We start from the raw sequence: 20,193 nt of genomic DNA on the forward strand, positions 1-20,193 counted from the left end.
ATTGTTTATTCTGTTATGCTGTGAAAGACTGATGCTCATCGAGCTGTATAAAAAAAAAAAAACATAACTACTTACCTCTGTCGCTGATGCCTGTCCATCTGGTATGCATTTATCTTTGAAGATAGTGATGGCCTCCAGGATGTGCCCCTGGAGGCAGTGCTTAGCCTCCTCAAAACCGTTTCTAGCCAAAGCCTGGGCCTTAGCATAGGCCTCAGAATAGGCTTGGGGAGGTGCTTGAGCAAGGACAGGTGGTGTCAAGCAGAGGTCTGGTGATTCTGCCTGGGAGTGAGGCAAAACACACACCTGGGAATGGATGATTGAATGGGTTGGCTTTTGTGTGGATTGAGGAGCAGATTTAATTGGAGGTTGTGGCTGCAGATGAGACATGGGTTCAGGTGATTTTTGGACCTTTAGTTGTAATTGTGTAGCTGGTTTGATTGGTGACTGAATCTTGAGTTGTGGTGACTGGAGTTCAGGTGAAGGTTGTGGCATTGATCCAACACTGCTTTGTGTTGGTGATACATATTTAGCCTGATGAGCCAGCTGGGATTCAGGTATATACTCAGGTAGTGATTGGGCTATCTGGGGTTCAGGTTTACATTGCGGCATTGATTTAGCGTTGGTTTGAGTGGTAGGCTGGACAATGGCTTGATGAACCAGCTGCAGTTCAGGTTTATATAAGGGCAGAAACTGAGGTTTGGGTTGGAGGGATGGCTGAACTTTAGATTGTTGTGCGAGCTGTGGTTCGGGCATACATTGCGACAGTGATTGAGTCTGGGGTTGGCTTGGTGTTGGAACTATTGATCTGAATTGTGGAGGAAACTGAGGATTAAGCTGGGCAAGGGGAAACTGTGGCTGCATATGTGCTTGTGTCTGAATGTGAGGTTGGGATTGGGCCTGTAGACGAGGTTGAAGGTGAGGATGTGGAGGATACACTACATTAGTTTGTTGTAGTTGTGGTATTTGAGCGCGGACATTAACACGGTCAGGTGATGGATATTGCTGAGCCTGGGGATAAGAAGAGTGGGATTGTAAATGCTGTACCTGCATCCACATTGGTTGCTCACTCTGGCCATGTTGTGTCTGCATTAGAGTCACATCATACACTGGCATCTGTGACAGTTGTTGATTTTGGGGCCTTATTTGGGACAAGGTTTGAGTCTGGGGTTGAGGTTGCGAGTGTATCTGCATCTGAGACTGATTATATGATTGTATCATGTTAGAATACCCTGTGGGACCCATTTGAGGTCTTTGTGGATGACCACCTTGAGGCCCTTGCGGTGCTTGTGAAGCCTGAAACTGTGGAGCTTGACCTGTTTGCTGAGTGAAAGGTTGAGGAATGTGATGCATTTGCCGGACAATGTCACTATTTTGTGGCTCCTGCCTCGCAGCCCACTGCTGAGCATTGGAGTAATTTTGAAGGTAAACCACTGGCTGCACTGGAGTTTGTGGGTGTGTCATCGACTTTGAGGAAGAGCTGCTAACATTGGTCCAAGTGGCTAGGTGGCCCGGGGCAATATGGCTTTGGTGTTGGACTGCTGACTGAGAGTGTGCATGATATTGAGTCAAAGGATGTCCCTGAGGCTGAAATATTGGTTGACCTTGAGGATATTGTTGAGTCAAAGGTTGTGTAAGACTTGGCTGAATTTTCAAAAGGGGAAGTGTTTGAAACTGTTCTGTAGATTGAACATGAGTAAGCGTGAAAGACTCGGGTTGGATCTCGTCCACAGTCTCTGTTTTTGCATGTGATTGGGTCCCGGCGTAAACACAGCTTTGAGACTGGGCTTTGGACAGAGGATGGGTTTGAACCACTGTCATGGGCTCTGGCTTAGCTTGAGGTTTAATCATTGGCTTAGCAAATTTTTGAGGTTGTGTCATTTCCTGAAATTGTGTTTGCTCATGAGCCGTAGACCCAAAACTGATTTGGGGTTTAGTCTTTGCATGGACAGGGGCCTGAATTTGGGTCTTGGGCGGAACATTTTGTTGAATCTTGGCCATGGTTTGAGGTTTGACTTGGGACTGGGTCACAGGCTGTGTTTTTGACAAGGGGTGGGTTTGAGCACGAGCCATGGATGCAAGACTGGTTTGAGGCTGAGCTGCATAGATTTGAGTCTGAGTCTCTAGAGGAGAATGTCTTTGAGGTTGAAGCATTGTTTGGTTTTCAGGCTGAGTTAACTGAGGGTGTCTTTGCATCTGGAATATTGTCTCTTGAGAGACTTGTGCATGAGTGATTACGTGGGTCGGACTTTGTGCCTGCGCTGGTGGCTTAGGGGACGGCGGCCTGACGGGGGACCAGGACTGTGGATGACTACGAAGCTGAATATGGGAAGGCACAGGTGGTAGAATGTTGTCCTGCAGAGGAGCCTGAATAGGAGATAAAGGGCTAACTTGAGCCCAGGTTAGCCCTTGAGCTATAACTTGGCTGTGTGCTAGAGGCTGGGGCTGAACCTGTGACTGAGCCATCATTTCTGCTGAGGGCTGACTTTTGACGTTTGCTTGCTGAAGTGGCAGATCTACTGCCTTTGACTTATTCCTTGTGCCTTCTTCTGGCTGCGCTACTACAATCGGCATTTGTTGTTTCTGCTGCTGTTCTTTTAGTTTTTTCCTTCTGGTTGACTGACCAGCAGACTTGTCTTGGGTCTCAGGCTGTGTCCTGGAGGTTACTGTATGGTGATGAACAACTTCAGTGGATCCTATCATGTCTTTATTCTTCTGTGGCTGTGTAGGCTGAACTATTTTTTGGGCAGAATCTTTGTTTGGACTTTGAATATCGTGTTCTCCTGTTTTTTTAAGCCATGGTCGGTTCTTCAAGCCCCGGGCCTTTTTGCATTGAAGTTCTTGTGATTTAAGAGGTTTCTTTACTGGTGACGTCAGCTCATGCACTGCAGTTGTCTGCGTGAGTTTTCTTTCAATCTCTACATGCATTAGCTGGTCCTCTTTATAACCTTCCATCTCCTCCAGTTGCTGCTCCCCATCTTTTTGAATCTGTGTCTCTTTCTTTGTGTTCTCTTTTTCTTTTAGTACCTCTGCTTGGGCTTGGTAATACTTTGGGTCTTGTGCTTCTGCTCTGTTAAGCTGTTGCTGCTGTATCCATGTGTTCTCTGCAGTCTGCTCTTGTTCCGTCATCACTGCCCAGGCCTGAGTTTGGCCTTCTGCTTGTGTCGGGCTAGTCTGCATCTCTTCTTGTGCAGAACTATAAGACACTGGGGGTAAACCTATTGTATCTTCTCTGTATTCCTGCACCACTATCTTTGGCACAAACACTTCTTGAGATGGATGAAATTCTGACAAGGTAGTGCACTCCTGTGTTGGTGGACCAGTGCCCAGCTGTCTTAGATGATGAGGCTTGGTTTTGGCCTGAATAAAGACTTTGGATGGAGGCCCTCCTGTGGGGCTCCTGCTTCTGTCCCTTCGAGTCCCCAGGCTACTTAGCAGTCCTACCACCTCCTGAAATTCAAGGCATACAAATTAACAAACATGAAAACAACAAATGATTGTAAGATAGCCAATGACTGGGAACCCTGGACTCCTAAAGACACAACCTGTTGACTCACAATTTCTTTTTAGCATTGAATGTCTAACTACCTTGCAGTCTTTTAACTTCCGAGAAGCTCAAAATGAAATACGCAAACATCAAAAAGACTACTTACTTGTGAGTGAGCCACAGTTGCTCGCACACGGCCCTGTATGGTGGAAGCTTGGAGACATTGGATGGGAGAGTTCTTCTGATGTGTCTTTATCAAGACCTGAAGGTCCTGCTCCTCTGTCACCACCTGACCTTCCAGCTGGAGCCCACGTGATATCGCGACCTTAAAGAAAAGAACGGCACCGCATGACTATTACAGTTGGTATTTTTGCAGGTATTAGCAAATCCAATTTAATGATTTTTAATGCCTTTTTAATGCAACTAGAAGTACATTTAATGCCCATGTCCTAATGCAGGTATTTATTATATACTAATATATATATATTCAAAAGCTTACAGTTGTCTGTAGAGACAGAATTGTAAGATTTGACAATGATAATGTTGAATAATTGGAAAGTTTACATTAACTGTTACTCTCCAGTGGATTAGAATTTGCTCACAAAACTGTTTAATCTGAGAATTATTTGTATTTATTTATTTTTCTGTAGTGGTACCAGCAGCTGCCAGAAGTTGCTTTGTTGGCCACAGCAAAGAAATGTGGCACCGTTAACTGCTGCCAGTCTTTAATAGCAGACTTGTGATGAGCTAATTTAACTTTAACTTTAACTTAATAGGATGCATGATTTCATCGCATTAATCCCCACTGAGCAAAGTTTGGAGGTCTTTTTGCAAACGCTTCAGAATACCTCTCTGGGTTCACAATTGACAAGATTCAAACAAGTTTTGAAAAGTAAGCTAGCCTGCCTCATTTGGTGATATTTGCATTTCCCTTTGTCCCAACACATATTCCTTTTTGCCAGAGCATGAGCACATTCACAAGATGTAACATTCCAAGCATCCATTGTTCGGACTTCCTGCACTGGCCGTAGACAATAGCCAATCAAAGGTTCCGCCTGTCAATCATCACATTGTACTAAATGTTTATAAACAAATAATGTTTTTTCAATCAATTGTATAGGCCTATGTAAGGGATGCCAACCAGTGTGGCTGGGCCATGTGTACGTTGGTAAACCTCACTCAGGCTTTTAGCTCAGTAGCTGGCACACTGCACTCTCATTCTAAGCGCCTAGCCCTACAAAAATGTAATGACTCTGGACATCGAGTTTAATGCTTTTTAAGGCCATTCAAGACCTTAAATTTCTCAAAATCCATTTAATGACTTAATGCTTTTCAATGATCCGCGGAAACCCTGTGCAGTATCTACAGACCAGGTGATTTTTGCTGCACAGTGGACGTAGCCTCCTCCTCAGAGATTCATCTCACCTTAGCTCTTGGATCTTGGCCTCTTTGCTGCCGTAGCTCTGAGGCCTTCAGCAGCTGGTATAGATCCCTGGTCTCAGTCTCCCAGTGCAGAAGCTCAGCGAGGCGACTGTCAAGACCTGAAACACTGTGCTGCAAATCGGCACACACCTTCTCTGCTTCGCACAGAGTTTGTTTTGCCTGTTTTAAACATGGACAGTAACATGCATCGCCTCATTAGCATCTCTGATGATAGTAATATAGAAAATAATTGTTAGGTCTGTAAATGTACTTCAAGCATGGCCATCTTTAGTTTCTTTAATTCATCTGATGGTCCTTCTGAAGATGAATCAAGAGATTCCAGATCCACTTCCTTTATCTTCCTCAGCATGAACTGAAGGATAAAACACAAGCAGTTCTTCAGAATAAATTGTTCCTTACTGGCTACCGGATAAATAATGGTTGTTAAATATATATTTATGTTTTAATATTATTGTCTTAAAGGCCTACTGAAAGCCACTACTACCGACCACGCAGTCTGATAGTTTATATATCAATGATGAAATCTTAACATTGCAACACATGCCAATACGGCCGGGTTAACTTATAAAGTGCAATTTTAAATTTCCCGGCAAACTTCCGGCTGAAAACATTTCGATATGATGATGTTTGCGCGTGACGTCAACGGTTGAAGCGGAATTATTCGGAGACCATTGAATCCAATACAAAAAGCTCTGTTTTCATCTCAAAATTCCACAGTATTCTGGACATCTGTGTTGGTGAATCTTTTGCAATTTGTTTAATGAACAATGGAGACTGCAAAGAAGAAAGTTGTAGGTGGGATCGGTGTATTAGCGGCGGACTACAGCAACACAACCAGGAGGACTTTGAGATGGATAGCAGACACCGTCTCCGGGCCGCCGACCGCATCGGTGATCAGGTGAAGTCCTTCGTCGTACCGTCGATCGCTGGAACGCAGGTGAGCACGGGTCGTGATGAGAAGATGAGAGCTGGCGTAGGTGCAGAGCTAATGTTTTTAGCATAGCTCTGTCGAGGTTCCGTAGCTAAGTTAGCTTCAATGGCGTCGTTACCAACAGCATTGCTAAGCTTCGCCAAGCTGGAAAGCATTAACCGTGTAGTTACATGTCCAGAGTTTGGTAGTATTGTTGATCTTCTGTCCATCCTTCCAGTCAGGGACTTATTTGTTTTGTTTCTATATGCAGTTAAGCCCGATGCTATCACGTTAGCTCCGTAGCTAAAGAGCTTCACCGATGTATTGTCGTGGAGATAAAAGTCACTGTGAATGTCCATTTCGCGTTCTCGACTCTCATTTTCAAGAGGATATAGTATCCCAGGTGGTTTAAAATACAAATCCGTGATCCACAATAGAAAAAGGAGAGAGTGTGGAATCCAATGAGCCCTTGTACCTAAGTTACGGTCAGAGCGAAAAAATATACGTTCTGCACTGCACTCTAGTCCTTCACTTTCACGTTCCTCATCCACAAATCTTTCATCCTGGCTCAAACTAATGGGGTAATCGTCGCTTTCTCGGTCCGAATCTCACTCGCTGCTGGTGTAAACAATAGGAAAATGTGAGCAGCCCTTCCTCCGGTGTCGTCACGCTACTTCCGGTACAGGCAAGGCTTTTTTTTAATCAGCGACCAAAAGTTGCAAACTTTATCGTTGTCGTTGTATACTAAATCCTTTCAGCAAAAATATGGCAATATCGCGAAATGATCAAGTATGACACATAGAATGGATCTGCTATCCCCGTTTGAATTTAAAAAAATCATTTCAGTAGGCCTTTAACCATGGTGACCATCCTGAAAATGGACAGTGGTTTCCATGTAGGCTACACCACTTTGTCAATGCCTCATCTCACCTGTATTCTTTTTCTATAGATGCGTAACGGACCCGCCATTGTCTCTACAGGCTCTTTGAGAAGAAGACTCGCCTCCTCGACCAGAGCCTGAAGGTCTTGAGGTCTGGTCTCAATATCAACATTGCACTTGTCTGTGCTGTCCTGGAAAAAACACACCAAAATGATCTTCACTTGAGGAGAACCAACTAAGCGGAAGAGTTTTACTGGTAAATGTTTGTGTCATGCAACATGTGACAACAATGAGGTCACAAGTTCAAGGCGTGTATGTTAGGCTCCGATGAAGACGTTACTCGCAGGAATAATTATGATGAGCAAAGCCTTGTTCCAAACAAAGTCAAATCGAATGACCTACACACCTTTACATTAAATACTGCCTTTCAATACAAACCTACCAAAGTGTTTCTTTGGTTGAATTTTTCCCATATCATCTTGAGTTTTTGCAGCTCCCCCGCCAGGCTCTTGCTGCTCTGTGGGTCAGTCGACTCCATCAAAAAGTTTGCCACCTCGCTCAGGTGAGCTAGTCGGGACCCCCACTCAGCCAAGGACTCGGATGTCACCTTCGGTCAAGTGTAAAAGAGACGAAAAAGTTGACAGAAAGTCCATTCCCATCAGTTCGGACTGCCCCGCAATTTAAAAACCTTTGGCTGGGGACCGTAACTCTGTCCGGCTAAGCTCTGCTCGAGCCACGCCTCCATGGAGCTGATCCCATCACTATAAGAGTCCCAGGCGGTCAGCACCCGTTCCAAGGCGCTTTTGGCCGACGTCACCTCCACCAGAGCTGCTGCCGTGTCCTCCTCTATCTGCGTCACTTGTTGACAAACTTGGGGGTAGTCGGCAGCTGCAACGCATGAAACCATTAGTCCTGCCTTTGTTAGCTCGACAATCATAACTGAGGAATGTAGGAACAGGAGACATACCGAGGGCAGACTTGCTTGAGTATTTCTCAGCAACCTGCTTCAACTTACGAAGGGCTGCTTCCAACGTAGAAGGTATCTCTCGATTGTTTACTAGGTCCTGTTTCAAACATATTCAAAGCACAATCATTTCCTATTCGACAGTTTCCGTACAGCGGTAGCATCCTGTAGCTACGTAACCACGACAATATAGAGGATGGCCAACCCAACGGTCAGCGTTTAAGAATTGCAAATGTAAAAATGTCTGATGTGAACAAGGAAGACAACTCACATTCCATTCCTGCAGCAGCACTCTGATTGCCTCTGGAGAGAGATAAGGCCTCTTCCATAAACGGACTTTGGTCCAGATCTGCCCCAGCAAATCCAAAACAGTGTGACGGTGCTCAAGGTACTCCAGCTTGATCCCATGGTACTTAGCGCTCACTCTTACACCGGTGAATCTGCATACACCCATGTTATCTCACAAAAGCAGTGTTTGGATACCAATATGATTTCACTCAACAGCAATACAAAAACCATAAAATCTATTTTTTAACCATTTCCTTCTCGTACATATTTTTATTTTTAACGTCAGGCGGCAGTGTTTGACAGCTGAGCTGCAATCATTTTATTTGGGTCAAACAACATTTTTTTTTATTTATTTTTTTACAAAGTTTAACCTTAAATTGTGACAAATACATGTATTTATTATTTACTACCAGGGCTGTTTTAATAACGGCACTCATTTTTTTAAAAGGCCTACTGAAAGCCACTACTACCGACCACGCAGTCTGATAGTTTATATATCAATTATAAAATCTTAACATTGCAACACATGCCAATACGGCCGGGTTAACTTATAAAGTGCAATTTTAAATTTCCCGCTAAACTTCCGGTTGAAAATGTCTATGTATGATGACGTATGCGCGTGACGTCAATAATTAAACGGAAGTATTCGGACGCCATTGAATCCAATACAAAAAAGCTCTATTTTCATCTCAAAATTCCACAGTATTCTGGACATCTGTGTTGGTGAATCTTTTGCAATTTGTTTAATGAACAATGGAGACTGCAAAGAAGAAAGCTGTAGGTGGGATCGGTGTATTAGCGGCTGGCTGCAGCAACACAACCAGGAGGACTTTGACTTGGATAGCAGACGCGCTATCCGACGCTAGCCGCCGACCGCATGGATGATTGTTAAGTCCTTCGTCCTTCCGTCGATCGCTGGAACGCAGGTGAGCACGGGTGTTGATGAGCAGATGAGGGCTGGCTGGCGTAGGTGGAGCGCTAATGTTTTTATCATAGCTCTGTGAGGTCCCGTTGCTAAGTTAGCTTCAATGGCGTCGTTAGCAACAGCATTGTTAAGCTTCGCCAAGCTGGAAAGCATTAACCGTGTAGTTACATGTCCATGGTTTAATGGTATTGTTGATTTTCTGTCCATCCTTCCAGTCAGGGGTTCATTTATTTTGTTTCTATCTGCATTTAAGCACGATGCTATCACGTTAGCTCCGTAGCTAAAGTGTTTCGCCGATGTATTGTCGTGGAGATAAAAGTCACTGTGAATGTCCATTTTGCGTTCTCGACTCTCATTTTCAAGAGGATATAGTATCCGAGGTGGTTTAAAATACAAATCCGTGATCCACAATAGAGAAAGGAGAAAGTGTGGAATCCAATGAGCCAGCTTGTACCTAAGTTACGGTCAGAGCGAAAAAACATGCGTCCTGCACTGCACTCTAGTCCTTCACTCTCACGTTCTTCATCCACGAATCTTTCATCCTGGCTCAAATTAATGGGGTAATCGTCGCTTTCTCGGTCCGAATCGCTCTCGCTGCTGGTGTAAACAATGGGGAAATGTGAGGAGCCTTTCAACCTGTGACGTCACGCTACTTCCGGTACAGGCAAGGCTTTTTTTATCAGCGACCAAAAGTTGCGAACTTTATCGTCGATGTTCTCTACTAAATCCTTTCAGCAAAAATATGGCAATATCGCGAAATGATCAAGTATGACACATAGAATGGATCTGCTATCCCCTTTTAAATAAAAAAAAATTCATTTCAGTAGGCCTTTAACGGGTGATTAACACACACGCATCCTTTTTGACCCTTGGGCCGTGCCGTAGCGGGGGAAACTTGGCTGAAGCTCACTCATTACTGATGAGCCACAAGCGAGCACAAATGGACAAAGAAAAGTGTACATTATGGAAATATCAGCTTCAAAGCCATGGCAAGTTGTTCTACTGACAAGAAAATAAATTTTTTGCCGTGAGAAGAGACGACATCCCTGCAATAAACGCCTGCTGCACGCATCATTCAGAGGTGGGTGGAGCTTCACTTCCGTGTTCAGATTACGGTTAAGGTGCAGAAAGTCGAAAGGGGGACTTTTCTATTGCAAACAGTCTATCCAACATCAAAACATGAAGACACTTTCTCAAACCAATCAGAAACTTCCGGCTTCAAAATAAAAGCGCTACGCTATGCATCCGGTTTAACTACCGTATTTTCCGCACTATAAGGCGCACCTAAAAACCTCCAATTTTCTCCAAAGCTGACAGTGCGCCTTATAATCCAGTGCGCCTTATATATGGACCAATATTGAGCCACAACAGGTCTCGCAACTACGGGATATATAACGTAACCCCAGCCTCTACTGTAGCATTATTCTATGCGCCTTATAATGCGGTGCGCCTTATATATGAACAAAGTTTTAAAATAGGCCATTTATTGAAGGTGCGCCTTATAATCTGGTGCGCTTTATAGTGCGGAAAATACGGTCCATTAACAAAATATAAATGTCTTACATTACAATCATGCTTTGTCAAAGATGTTTTGTAATTTTATTCTGAACTATTTGCACCGAAAGAAATGCTAGTATGTCAGCTGAGGAATATGGGAGGTGGGGGTGGGGGGGTGAGGGGGGAGTTCTGGCTGGCTGAAATATTGAGTAAGTTCTTTTATAACATGTCCTGGCTGAGTCTTCAATTACAGAATGATTAGCAGGCTCAATATTACATTTCAATAATAAACAGAGAAGGTTAAGACAGGTTATTGACTTGTACAATATGTAATGTACAGAATATCAGAAGCATTTATTCAGGTAGAAAGATCACAGATTACATTACCAAACATATTTGACAATCAAAGCATGATCGTAACAATCCACAATTTGTGTGAAACTGCTATCTAAATATGGTGTAGCTCCTTCTCTGAATGCAAGTGCTCCTACAGCAGGAATACAAATTCTGTATTTCTACAAAATAAAAATTGTAGCAAGACGGCATTATTTGTATTGTCATTAAAAGCTTGTTTGTCCTTTTTGTGTTGGGCTGTTTAAAAGAGCATAATGATTAAAAAACAAAAAAACAAAAAAAAACAAATTCAATTAAAGGAAATTAATTGTCCATTCATAGAGTTAAAACTTGAAAAGTATCTGTCTAGGGTGAAATTATTAATGATGTAAAATTATATCTATCCACAATTAGTCGCAATTTATTTGGAGTTAACTATAAACAAAATGCGATTGATCACAATTAAATATTTTAATGGTTTGACAGCCCTATTTATTACGGTTCTATTGAACCACTGTTTGTAACATTTGCTCGCCCCTGGTTATTATGGTTGTTAATTTTGAGCACGCTGCAAAATGCATCTTTAGCATTGTTTTATTCTAACTAAAGGTAAACAATCCTCACCTTCTCTTCAGCTCCTCCATCTTTTCAGTGGGGACCAACATGTTTCCGTACACATCCTGGTTCAGGAAGGCCTGGAAAGTCTTCAATTGTTGGGGCATTTCCTCTTGGCAGACCTGCAACAATATATCTCAGTTAGGGCTGCAACTAACGATTAATTTGATATTCGATTAATCTGTCGATTATTACTTCGATTAATCGATTAATAATCGGATAAAAGAGACAAACTACATTTCTATCCTTTCCGGTATTTTATTGAAAAAAAACAGCATACTGGCACCATACTTATTTTGATTATTGTTTCTCAGCTGTTTGTAAATGTTGCAGTTTATAAATAAAGGTTTATAAAAAAAAAATATATATATATATATATATATATTTTTTTTAATAAATAAAAAAATAGCCTATGCGCATGCGCATAGCATAGATCCAACGAATCGATGACTAAATTAATCGCCAACTATATTTATAATCGATTTTAATTGATTTAATCGATTAGTTGTTGCACCCCAAATCTCAGTCACCCTCTCAGCAGTTTGGTCTAGGTCAGGGATGTCCGAACTACAGCCCGCGAGTCATCATGAGTTCCAATTAATCTTAAATATCAGGCGGCCTCTGAATGCTACACATTTGTTACCATCTTGTTGACAATGTGAGTAAATTAGATCAACGACCCCTGTAAGTACTGTGAAATAGCACAACATTTACTGATAGGACACAATCCAAACAACCTTCCGTAGTCAAGGTGCAAAAAAATAAATAAAATACAACTAACATAAAGGTCAACAGTGTTTCCCATAAACTGCCAAGATACCTGTGGCGGTGGGGACGTGGCTATGGGCGTGGTCACCATGACATCATCGAGTAATTTGCATAATTTACTACAATGATATGATTTTCTCTAAAAAGGCTCAAAAAATGTATACTTACTAATTAATAATAACAGTTTTGTTTTAAACGTCCATCCATCCATCCATCCATCCATTTTACAATATAATTACAACACTTTATGTACATATTTATATACAGATTTGAACAATAAGTTATGAAATATGTTTATTAATTGTGGTTCTTACAAAAAATATATCTTATAAAAATATAAAAGCTAAAATGTCTCTTAAAGCTCTGCCCCTTTAATTAGTGCATACTAAATAATTTAACTTTAGCCTACTACTACAACCATATTATTTACCAGCAACATAAAGTGAAACAGAGGCAGAGGTGTCCTGCCGCAGTCAGTAACAAATAAACAGAAAACAGTAGTGGTCAAATACAAATAAGGCAACAAGAGAAGTATCCTACACTTCTCTTTTGTAAAGTAAATCTGAACAGCCTATATGGGCATCTACATCAACTATATGATTTGCCTGAGAAGCTGGACCGGACAAAAAAAAAAAAAAAGCCGAAAAATCTATTTGTGGCGGACGTAATTCTTTCGTGGCGGGCCGCCACAAATAAATGAATGTGTGGGATAACACAACTTGCTCAGTGAACATTGTGGATATAATGAAAAAAGTCCAAACGCCATAAAAAAAAAATCTAAATTACACCCATTAAAATCCATTCGAGTGCATGATGGGAACAATGTTACACTCTCTCCACACGTATCCATGTTTGATATGCTTGATATTTCCGATTGATTACAAAACTTCAAGAGGGTCGTCACGGAAGTCAACAATATAGGAGTCAACCTTTCACGTATTCTTTATATCCATTTTTATTAATTAGATATCCATCATAATAATATGTAGACACACATATATACAGTCATGGTCAAAAGTTGACATACACTTGTAAAGAACATAATGTCATGGCTGTCTTGAGTTTCCAATAATTTCTACAAATCTTATTTTTGTGTGATAGAGTGATTGGAGCACATACTTGTTGGTGACAAAAAACATTCATGAAGTTTGGTTCTTTTATGAATTTATTATGGGTCTACTGAACATGTGACCAAATCTGCTGGGTCAAAAGTATACATACAGCAATGTTAATATTTGTTGGTTTTCTGACATGGACTTGTTTCTTCAGCATTGTCCACACGTTTAAGTCAGGACTTTGGGAAGGCCATTCTAAAACCTTCATTCTAGCCTGATGTAGCCATTACTTTATTACTTTTGACGTGTGTTTGGGGTCATTGTCCTGTTGGAACACCCAACTGCGCCCAAGACCCAACCTCCGGGCTGATGATTTTAGGTTGTCTTGAAGAGGTAATCCAATTTTAGCTGAACTGCACCAATTTTGTCAAGAGGAGTGGTCAAAGTTTCAAGCAGAAGCTTGTGGGTGGCTACCAAAAGTGCCTTATTGCAGTGAAACTTGCCAAGGGACATGTAACCAAATATTAACATTGCTGTATGTATACTTTTGACCCAGCACATTTGCTCACATTTTCAGTAGACCCATAGTAAATTCATAAAAGAACCAAACTTCATGAATGTTTTTTTGTGACCAACAAGTATGTGCTCCAATCACTCTATCACAAAAAAATAAGAGTTGTAGAAATGATTGGAAACTCAAGACAGCCATGACATTATGTTCTTTACAAGTGTATGTAAACTTTTGACCACGACTGTACATACATACATACATACATACATATACAGTCGTGCTCATAAGCTTACATACCCTGGGATAATTTATGATTTCTTGGCCATTCTTCAGAGAATATGAATGATAACACAAAAACCTTTCTTCCACTCATGCTTAATGGTTGTGTGAAGCTATTTATTGGCAAACAACTGTGTTAAATCTTTTTAAATCAACATGACAAAAGAAAGTACCCAAATGACCCTTCGGGTGACTCGACCATGCAGCCCATTTTTCTTCAAGTGCCTCCTTATTGTACATCTTGAAAGAGCTACACCACAATTTTTCAGAGAGTACTGTATTTCAGCTGAAGTTATTTGTGGATTTTTCTTTGCATCTCGATCAATTTTCCTGGCAGTTGTGGCTGAAATCTTTGCTGGTCTACCTTAATCCCTAATTTTCCACTTCTTAATCAGCGTTTGAACACTGCTGATTGGCATTCTCAATTCCTTGGATATCTTTTTATACCCCTTTCCTGTTTTATGCAGTTCAATTACCTTTTCTCACAGACCCTTTGACAATTATTTTGCCTTCCCCATGACTCAGAATCCAGAAACATGTGTGCAGCACTGGATGAAAGATGCAATGGTCTGTCAGAAGCCCAGAAACTCACTGACCTTTTATACACACACATTAATTACAAACAAACAGGTCACAGGTGAGGATTGGAACCTTGATTAGCCATTCAAACCTGTTTGTGTCAACTTTTGTGCAGGCTATCAGATCAAAGTCACTGGGGTATGTAAAAATTTTGATCAGGGTCATTTGGGTACTTTCTTTTGTCATTTTGATTTAAAAAGAGTTAACACAGTTGCTTGCCAATAAATAGCTTCACACAACCATTAAGCATGAGTGGAAGAAAGGTTTTTGTGTTATCATTCATATTCTCTGAAGAATGGCCAAGAAATCATAAATTATCCCAGGGTATGTAAACTTATGAGCACAACTATATATAGTTACTTCACACGCAGTCGGCCACATTTTTTAGCCCAATGCGGCCCCCAAGTCAAAAAGTTTGGACAACCCTCGTCTAGGTAAATAAAAACAGGCACATCTGGAGTGCATTTGTGTCCCTCCAGGTCCAGTCAAATCTGTCAGGGAAAAAAGCATAACCCCTGCGGGTACCAGCCATTGGGAGAACCCAATGGGATCATGAGGGCAGCGGTGTAAAAATATCCCAAAATATTCACCTTGAGTTGCTCCTGTTTTTCCTTGGCTTCGTCCGCAGCCCGGCCATGGTCCAGGGGGTCACCCTCTTCCTCGGCCAGGACCGCCTCGGTTCTCAGAAGCCATCGTGCCACCAGGTCCAGAGGGGCTGGCAGCCTCACGTCTAACTCTATTTTGTACTCGCGTAGCTGTAGCAGGGTGGGTTGCCAGTGACGTCAAAACCATATAAAACCAACTGCGTGGGTAGATGGGTGCAGACCGAACCTTTTCTGTGAGGGCATCCCACGCCTCCCGAAGGGCTCGCTGCTCCTCGCTCAGCTTGGAGCTTCGTCTCATGGCGGTCAGCAGAGGCATGATGGGACGTCGCTGCTCATTGAAAGACACCAGAAAGGTCTGGAACACCTGAGACAGGCGCACAAGCAAATCAATCACTCGGCCACTTGACGTCCCGCAGTAGTGCAGTGTCTCCCACACATTCATTTATTTGTGGCGGCCCGCCACGAAAGAATTACGTCCGCCACAAATAAAAAAAATACAAATTTTTTTTTTTTTTTTTTGTCCTGTCCAGCTTCTCAGGCAAATCATATAGTTGATGTAGATGCCCATATAGGCTGTTCAGATTTACTTTACAAAAGAGAAGTGTAGGATACTTCGCTTGCTGCCTTATTTGTATTTGACCACTACTGTTTTCTGTTTATTTGTTACTGACTGTGGCAGGACACCTCTGCCTCTGTTTCACTTTATGTTGCTGGCAAATAATATGGTTGTAGTAGTAGGCTAAAGTTAAATTATTTAGTATGCACTAATTAAAGGGGCAGAGCTTTAAGAGACATTTTAGCTTTTATATTTTATAAGATATATTTTTTGTAAGAACCACAATTAATAAATATATTTCAGTGAATAACTTATTGTTCAAATCTGTATATAAATATGTACATAAAGTGTTGTAATTATACTGTAAAATGGATGGATGGATGGATGGATGGATGGATGGATGGATGGATGGATGGATGGATGGATGGATGGATGGATGGATGGACGTTTAAAACAAAACTGTTATTAATTAGTAAGTATACATTTTTTTAGCCTTTTTAGAGAAAATCATATCATTGTAGTAAATTATGCAAATTACTTGATGATGTCATGGTGACCACGCCCATAGCCAAGCCCCCACCGCCACAGGTATCTTGGCAGTTTATGGGAAACACTGTAGTGCCTTGAAAAAGGTGACCGCACACATACCTGGTAACGCTCCGAGTAGGTCTCGTCCTCGGTGGAGTTCCAGCCCTCCAGCAGCTCTTCGTAGGCCTGAAGCAGCCAACACGACACCTCCTGGGCCTTACGGTCTGGTGTCGCCTGGCAAGCAAAATACTTTTGGTTCAGCCTCAGTCTCGAATGTGGAAATACCAGGCAAAGTGACCATCTGTCATCACTTTGCAACCAATCAAGGACTTGAAGTGTGCTGATAGACCTTCAGCTGAGTTTCTCTTTAGTTCAGAATCTGTAAACTTAGACCTAGACCACCTCAGTTGACTTTTGTGTCGACATTAATTTGAAAGATTATGCAAAAAGCCTGGGAGGTACAGTAGATGCATTCACCAAATCCGAACAGGTCTACTGTACATCACGGATGAGCACTCATATTAGCAACCACGCAACCAGGGACAATAAAAGCTGCAGAGGGAAGTGAAGCATGACGGGATGTACCTGGCGCAGTGGTGAGGTGGAGATAGCAGGCGTGTAGTGCACGGGAAGGCTGATAGGAGAAGGAGCTTTAGGAGGAGTCAGATATTGCGTCTGTGAGGAGACAGAGTGAGGAAGGAAGGAAGGAAGGAAGGAAGGAAGGAAGGAATCCAGAGGAGGAGTCAACATTGTAGCAAAGCGAAAAACAGTCTTAATGTGATGCCGTCAGCGGAAAAAGTCAAAACAATGGCAAATAATGCAAATGCGTGCTTGAGGCTAACCATCCTACGCAAGATATGCATCCACACTGGTCACTTCATTAGGTACACCCTAATGCAGGGGTGTCAAAACTCGTTTCAGCTCAGGGGCCAACTTTGACATTCAATTTATACCCGGAACAACACAAAGAAGACAAGACAATATATGGCATTTTTTTTACCTGATAATGATCATTATCATCTAATCGGGGAACACAAGTCTTTCGCTTAACGATATACAGTAAATAGCCCATTAGTCGGGCTCCCAGTGAGAGCGGACATTGTACAGTAAGTGGTTGTTTTATTATGTTCGTAGTTTGTATTTCTTGTTTAGCACTTGCCTATACTGCTACATGATCTATGGTGTTTCACTGAAGTGTTTCAAAAACTTGTAGCTCATCGTCTGCATATTCAGGCTCAAAAATGTGAGGTTCTGCATCATCATTTGTCCCAAGGTAGCCTTTGTAGTCTCTCATTAAGTCAGCCATGATCAGTAGTTATTGTTGTATGAGAAAATAGCTAACTTGCTAGCTATATATATATATATATATATATATATATATATATATATATATATATATATATATATATATATATATATATATATATATATATATATATGTGTGTGTGTATATATACACACACATAAATATATACATATGTATATATACACATATATATATGTGTGTGTGTATATATATATATATATATATATATATATATATATATATATATATATACACACATACATACACACAGATATTCACATATACACACACACACATACATACATACTTATATATATATATTATATATGTGTGTGTGTGTATATATGTGAATATCTGTATACACACACACATACATACATATATATATATATATATATATCCATGTGTGTGTGTGTATGTGAATATCTGTGTATATATATATATATATATATATATATATATATATATATATATATATATATATATATATATATATATATATATATATATATATACATATATATATATATATATATATACATATATATATATATATATATATATATACATATATATATATATATACATATATATATATATATACATATATATATATATATATATATATATATATATATATATATATATATATATATATATATATATATATATATATATATATATATATATATATATATATATATATGTATATATACACTACCGTTCAAAAGTTTGGGGTCACATTGAAATGTCCTTATTTTTGAAGGAAAAGCACTGTACTTTTCAATGAAGATAACTTTAAACTAGTCTTAACTTTAAAGAAATACACTCTATACATTGCTAATGTGGTAAATGACTATTCTAGCTGCAAATGTCTGTTTTTTGGTGCAATATCTACATAGGTGTATAGAGGCCAATTTCCAGCAACTATCACTCCAGTGTTCTAATGGTACAATGTGTTTGCTCATTGGCTCAGAAGGCTAATTGATGATTCGAAAACCCTTGTGCAATCATGTTCACACATCTGAAAACAGTTTAGCTCGTTACAGAAGCTACAAAACCGACCTTCCTTTGAGCAGATTGAGTTTCTGGAGCATCACATTTGTGGGGTCAATTAAACGCTCAAAATGGCCAGAAAAAGAGAACTTTCATCTGAAACTCGACAGTCTATTCTTGTTCTTAGAAATGAAGGCTATTCCACAAAATTGTTTGGGTGACCCCAAACTTTTGAACGGTAGTGTATATATATATATATATATATATATATATATATATATATATATATATATATATATATATATATATATATATATATATATATATATATATATATATATATATATATATATATATGTATATATATATATATATGTGTATATATATCAAGCAAAATTATCTGTCCATGCAGCTAGTTAATTTCACTTGTTTTTTGTATTTTGTCTTAAAATCTATTATTTTTTTCTTATATTTTGACATCTCTTTTTTGCAGTGTAAATATAACATGTTACTATGATTGTGCCTGTTACTACATTACATATATATTCACAGCATGTACAGTATATAAAACACAGATTGAGGTTTGTGGATGTTTTTCAGAGCGCTTTATGGGTGGAATCGATTGAATCCACATTACCTGCATTCTTAGCCACCTATTGCTAGGTTTTATTTACGAATTACAGTGCTTAAAAAAGAAATACATGTGTGTTCTTTTGTCACATAAGGATTATGAATGACAGGCTAAATTCCCCTTTAAGCACAAATGCATTTGGCTTCTTTAGGTCAGGAGGCAGAAACAACAGCATGGACTTGCCGGGAGAAACCAAAACAAACAAAACCGGAATGTTCTGCCAAGCAAGTAGAGCGAGACTCATCACACGACTGGAAGTTTCCAATTAGAGCTGAACTTTTATGGAGGTTGCGTCTTGTAAACAAGTCGAAACATCGTGGGAGTGTACCATACACCTAAGGTAATAATACCTCTAGTCTAAGGCATTCACTGAGAGGTAAATACAGGGTAACCTTACAATCCAGTGGAAGAAAGGTCCTAGATTTTGGAATCAAACCACAATGATTTCGATTTCATATTGTTTCCAAATTGGAACAAATGGTATACCAGCGTCCCTAAAAAAACTGTTGGGACATTAGAAGTTCTACATAGGGATGCATTCAAATGTTGTAGACATCTTGATAATACCAACAACCATCATGGTGGCCTGTGAAGGCTCGCTAACCTGAGCGTCCTCCTCGGGGATGGGCAGGTCTCTGGAGTACTGCAGGAACTGGGCCACGTAGGTCATGATGGATTTCTCATCCGGCTCCCGAACGTCCACATCTGCAGGGACATCATCAAAGTCCTCCATTACGACGTCTTCTCTCGCAGAGACGAGTCAAAGGTGTCACTTAGGCGTTTCCTTTTAAGTTTGCTAAGCAAGCTTGTGTGGCTAACAGGCAGAGCGAAAGTGGAACAAGTGAGCGTTTTATAGACAAGTGTAGCTAACACGCTGCTGGCTGATCAGCTGACTAGTGGCCCGTCTTCGTGGTCCCAGCGTGCCTGCAAGCTGCATGGATGCAGTGGGAAGCGGGAGCCACACAAGCCCATCATTGACACGTTAAATGTGACATTCACAAAGACCTCTATATTATAGCGGTGTAACGGTACACAAAAAT

At 40.5% G+C, this 20,193-nt stretch overlaps 1 protein-coding gene across 1 annotated transcript in view; it reads right to left on the bottom strand.

Moving 5' to 3' along the window:
• syne2b (spectrin repeat containing, nuclear envelope 2b) overlaps nt 1-20,193 on the bottom strand; it is a 219,839-nt gene that overhangs the window by 171,910 nt on the left and 27,736 nt on the right. Inside the window, exons 8-22 of the mRNA XM_062034542.1 lie at nt 19,764-19,858; nt 16,806-16,895; nt 16,341-16,454; nt 15,363-15,500; nt 15,122-15,286; nt 11,349-11,461; nt 7,953-8,121; nt 7,685-7,781; nt 7,406-7,605; nt 7,160-7,324; nt 6,768-6,908; nt 5,178-5,279; nt 4,910-5,086; nt 3,651-3,809; nt 76-3,447 (exon numbers count right to left, since the gene is read on the bottom strand). Of these exons, the coding sequence (XP_061890526.1) occupies nt 76-3,447; nt 3,651-3,809; nt 4,910-5,086; nt 5,178-5,279; nt 6,768-6,908; nt 7,160-7,324; nt 7,406-7,605; nt 7,685-7,781; nt 7,953-8,121; nt 11,349-11,461; nt 15,122-15,286; nt 15,363-15,500; nt 16,341-16,454; nt 16,806-16,895; nt 19,764-19,858 (5,297 nt within the window). The remainder of the gene's footprint in view (nt 1-75; nt 3,448-3,650; nt 3,810-4,909; nt 5,087-5,177; nt 5,280-6,767; nt 6,909-7,159; nt 7,325-7,405; nt 7,606-7,684; nt 7,782-7,952; nt 8,122-11,348; nt 11,462-15,121; nt 15,287-15,362; nt 15,501-16,340; nt 16,455-16,805; nt 16,896-19,763; nt 19,859-20,193) is intronic.

The sequence above is a fragment of the Entelurus aequoreus genome, linkage group LG23, assembly GCF_033978785.1.
Source record: "Entelurus aequoreus isolate RoL-2023_Sb linkage group LG23, RoL_Eaeq_v1.1, whole genome shotgun sequence".
NCBI lineage: Eukaryota > Metazoa > Chordata > Actinopteri > Syngnathiformes > Syngnathidae > Entelurus > Entelurus aequoreus.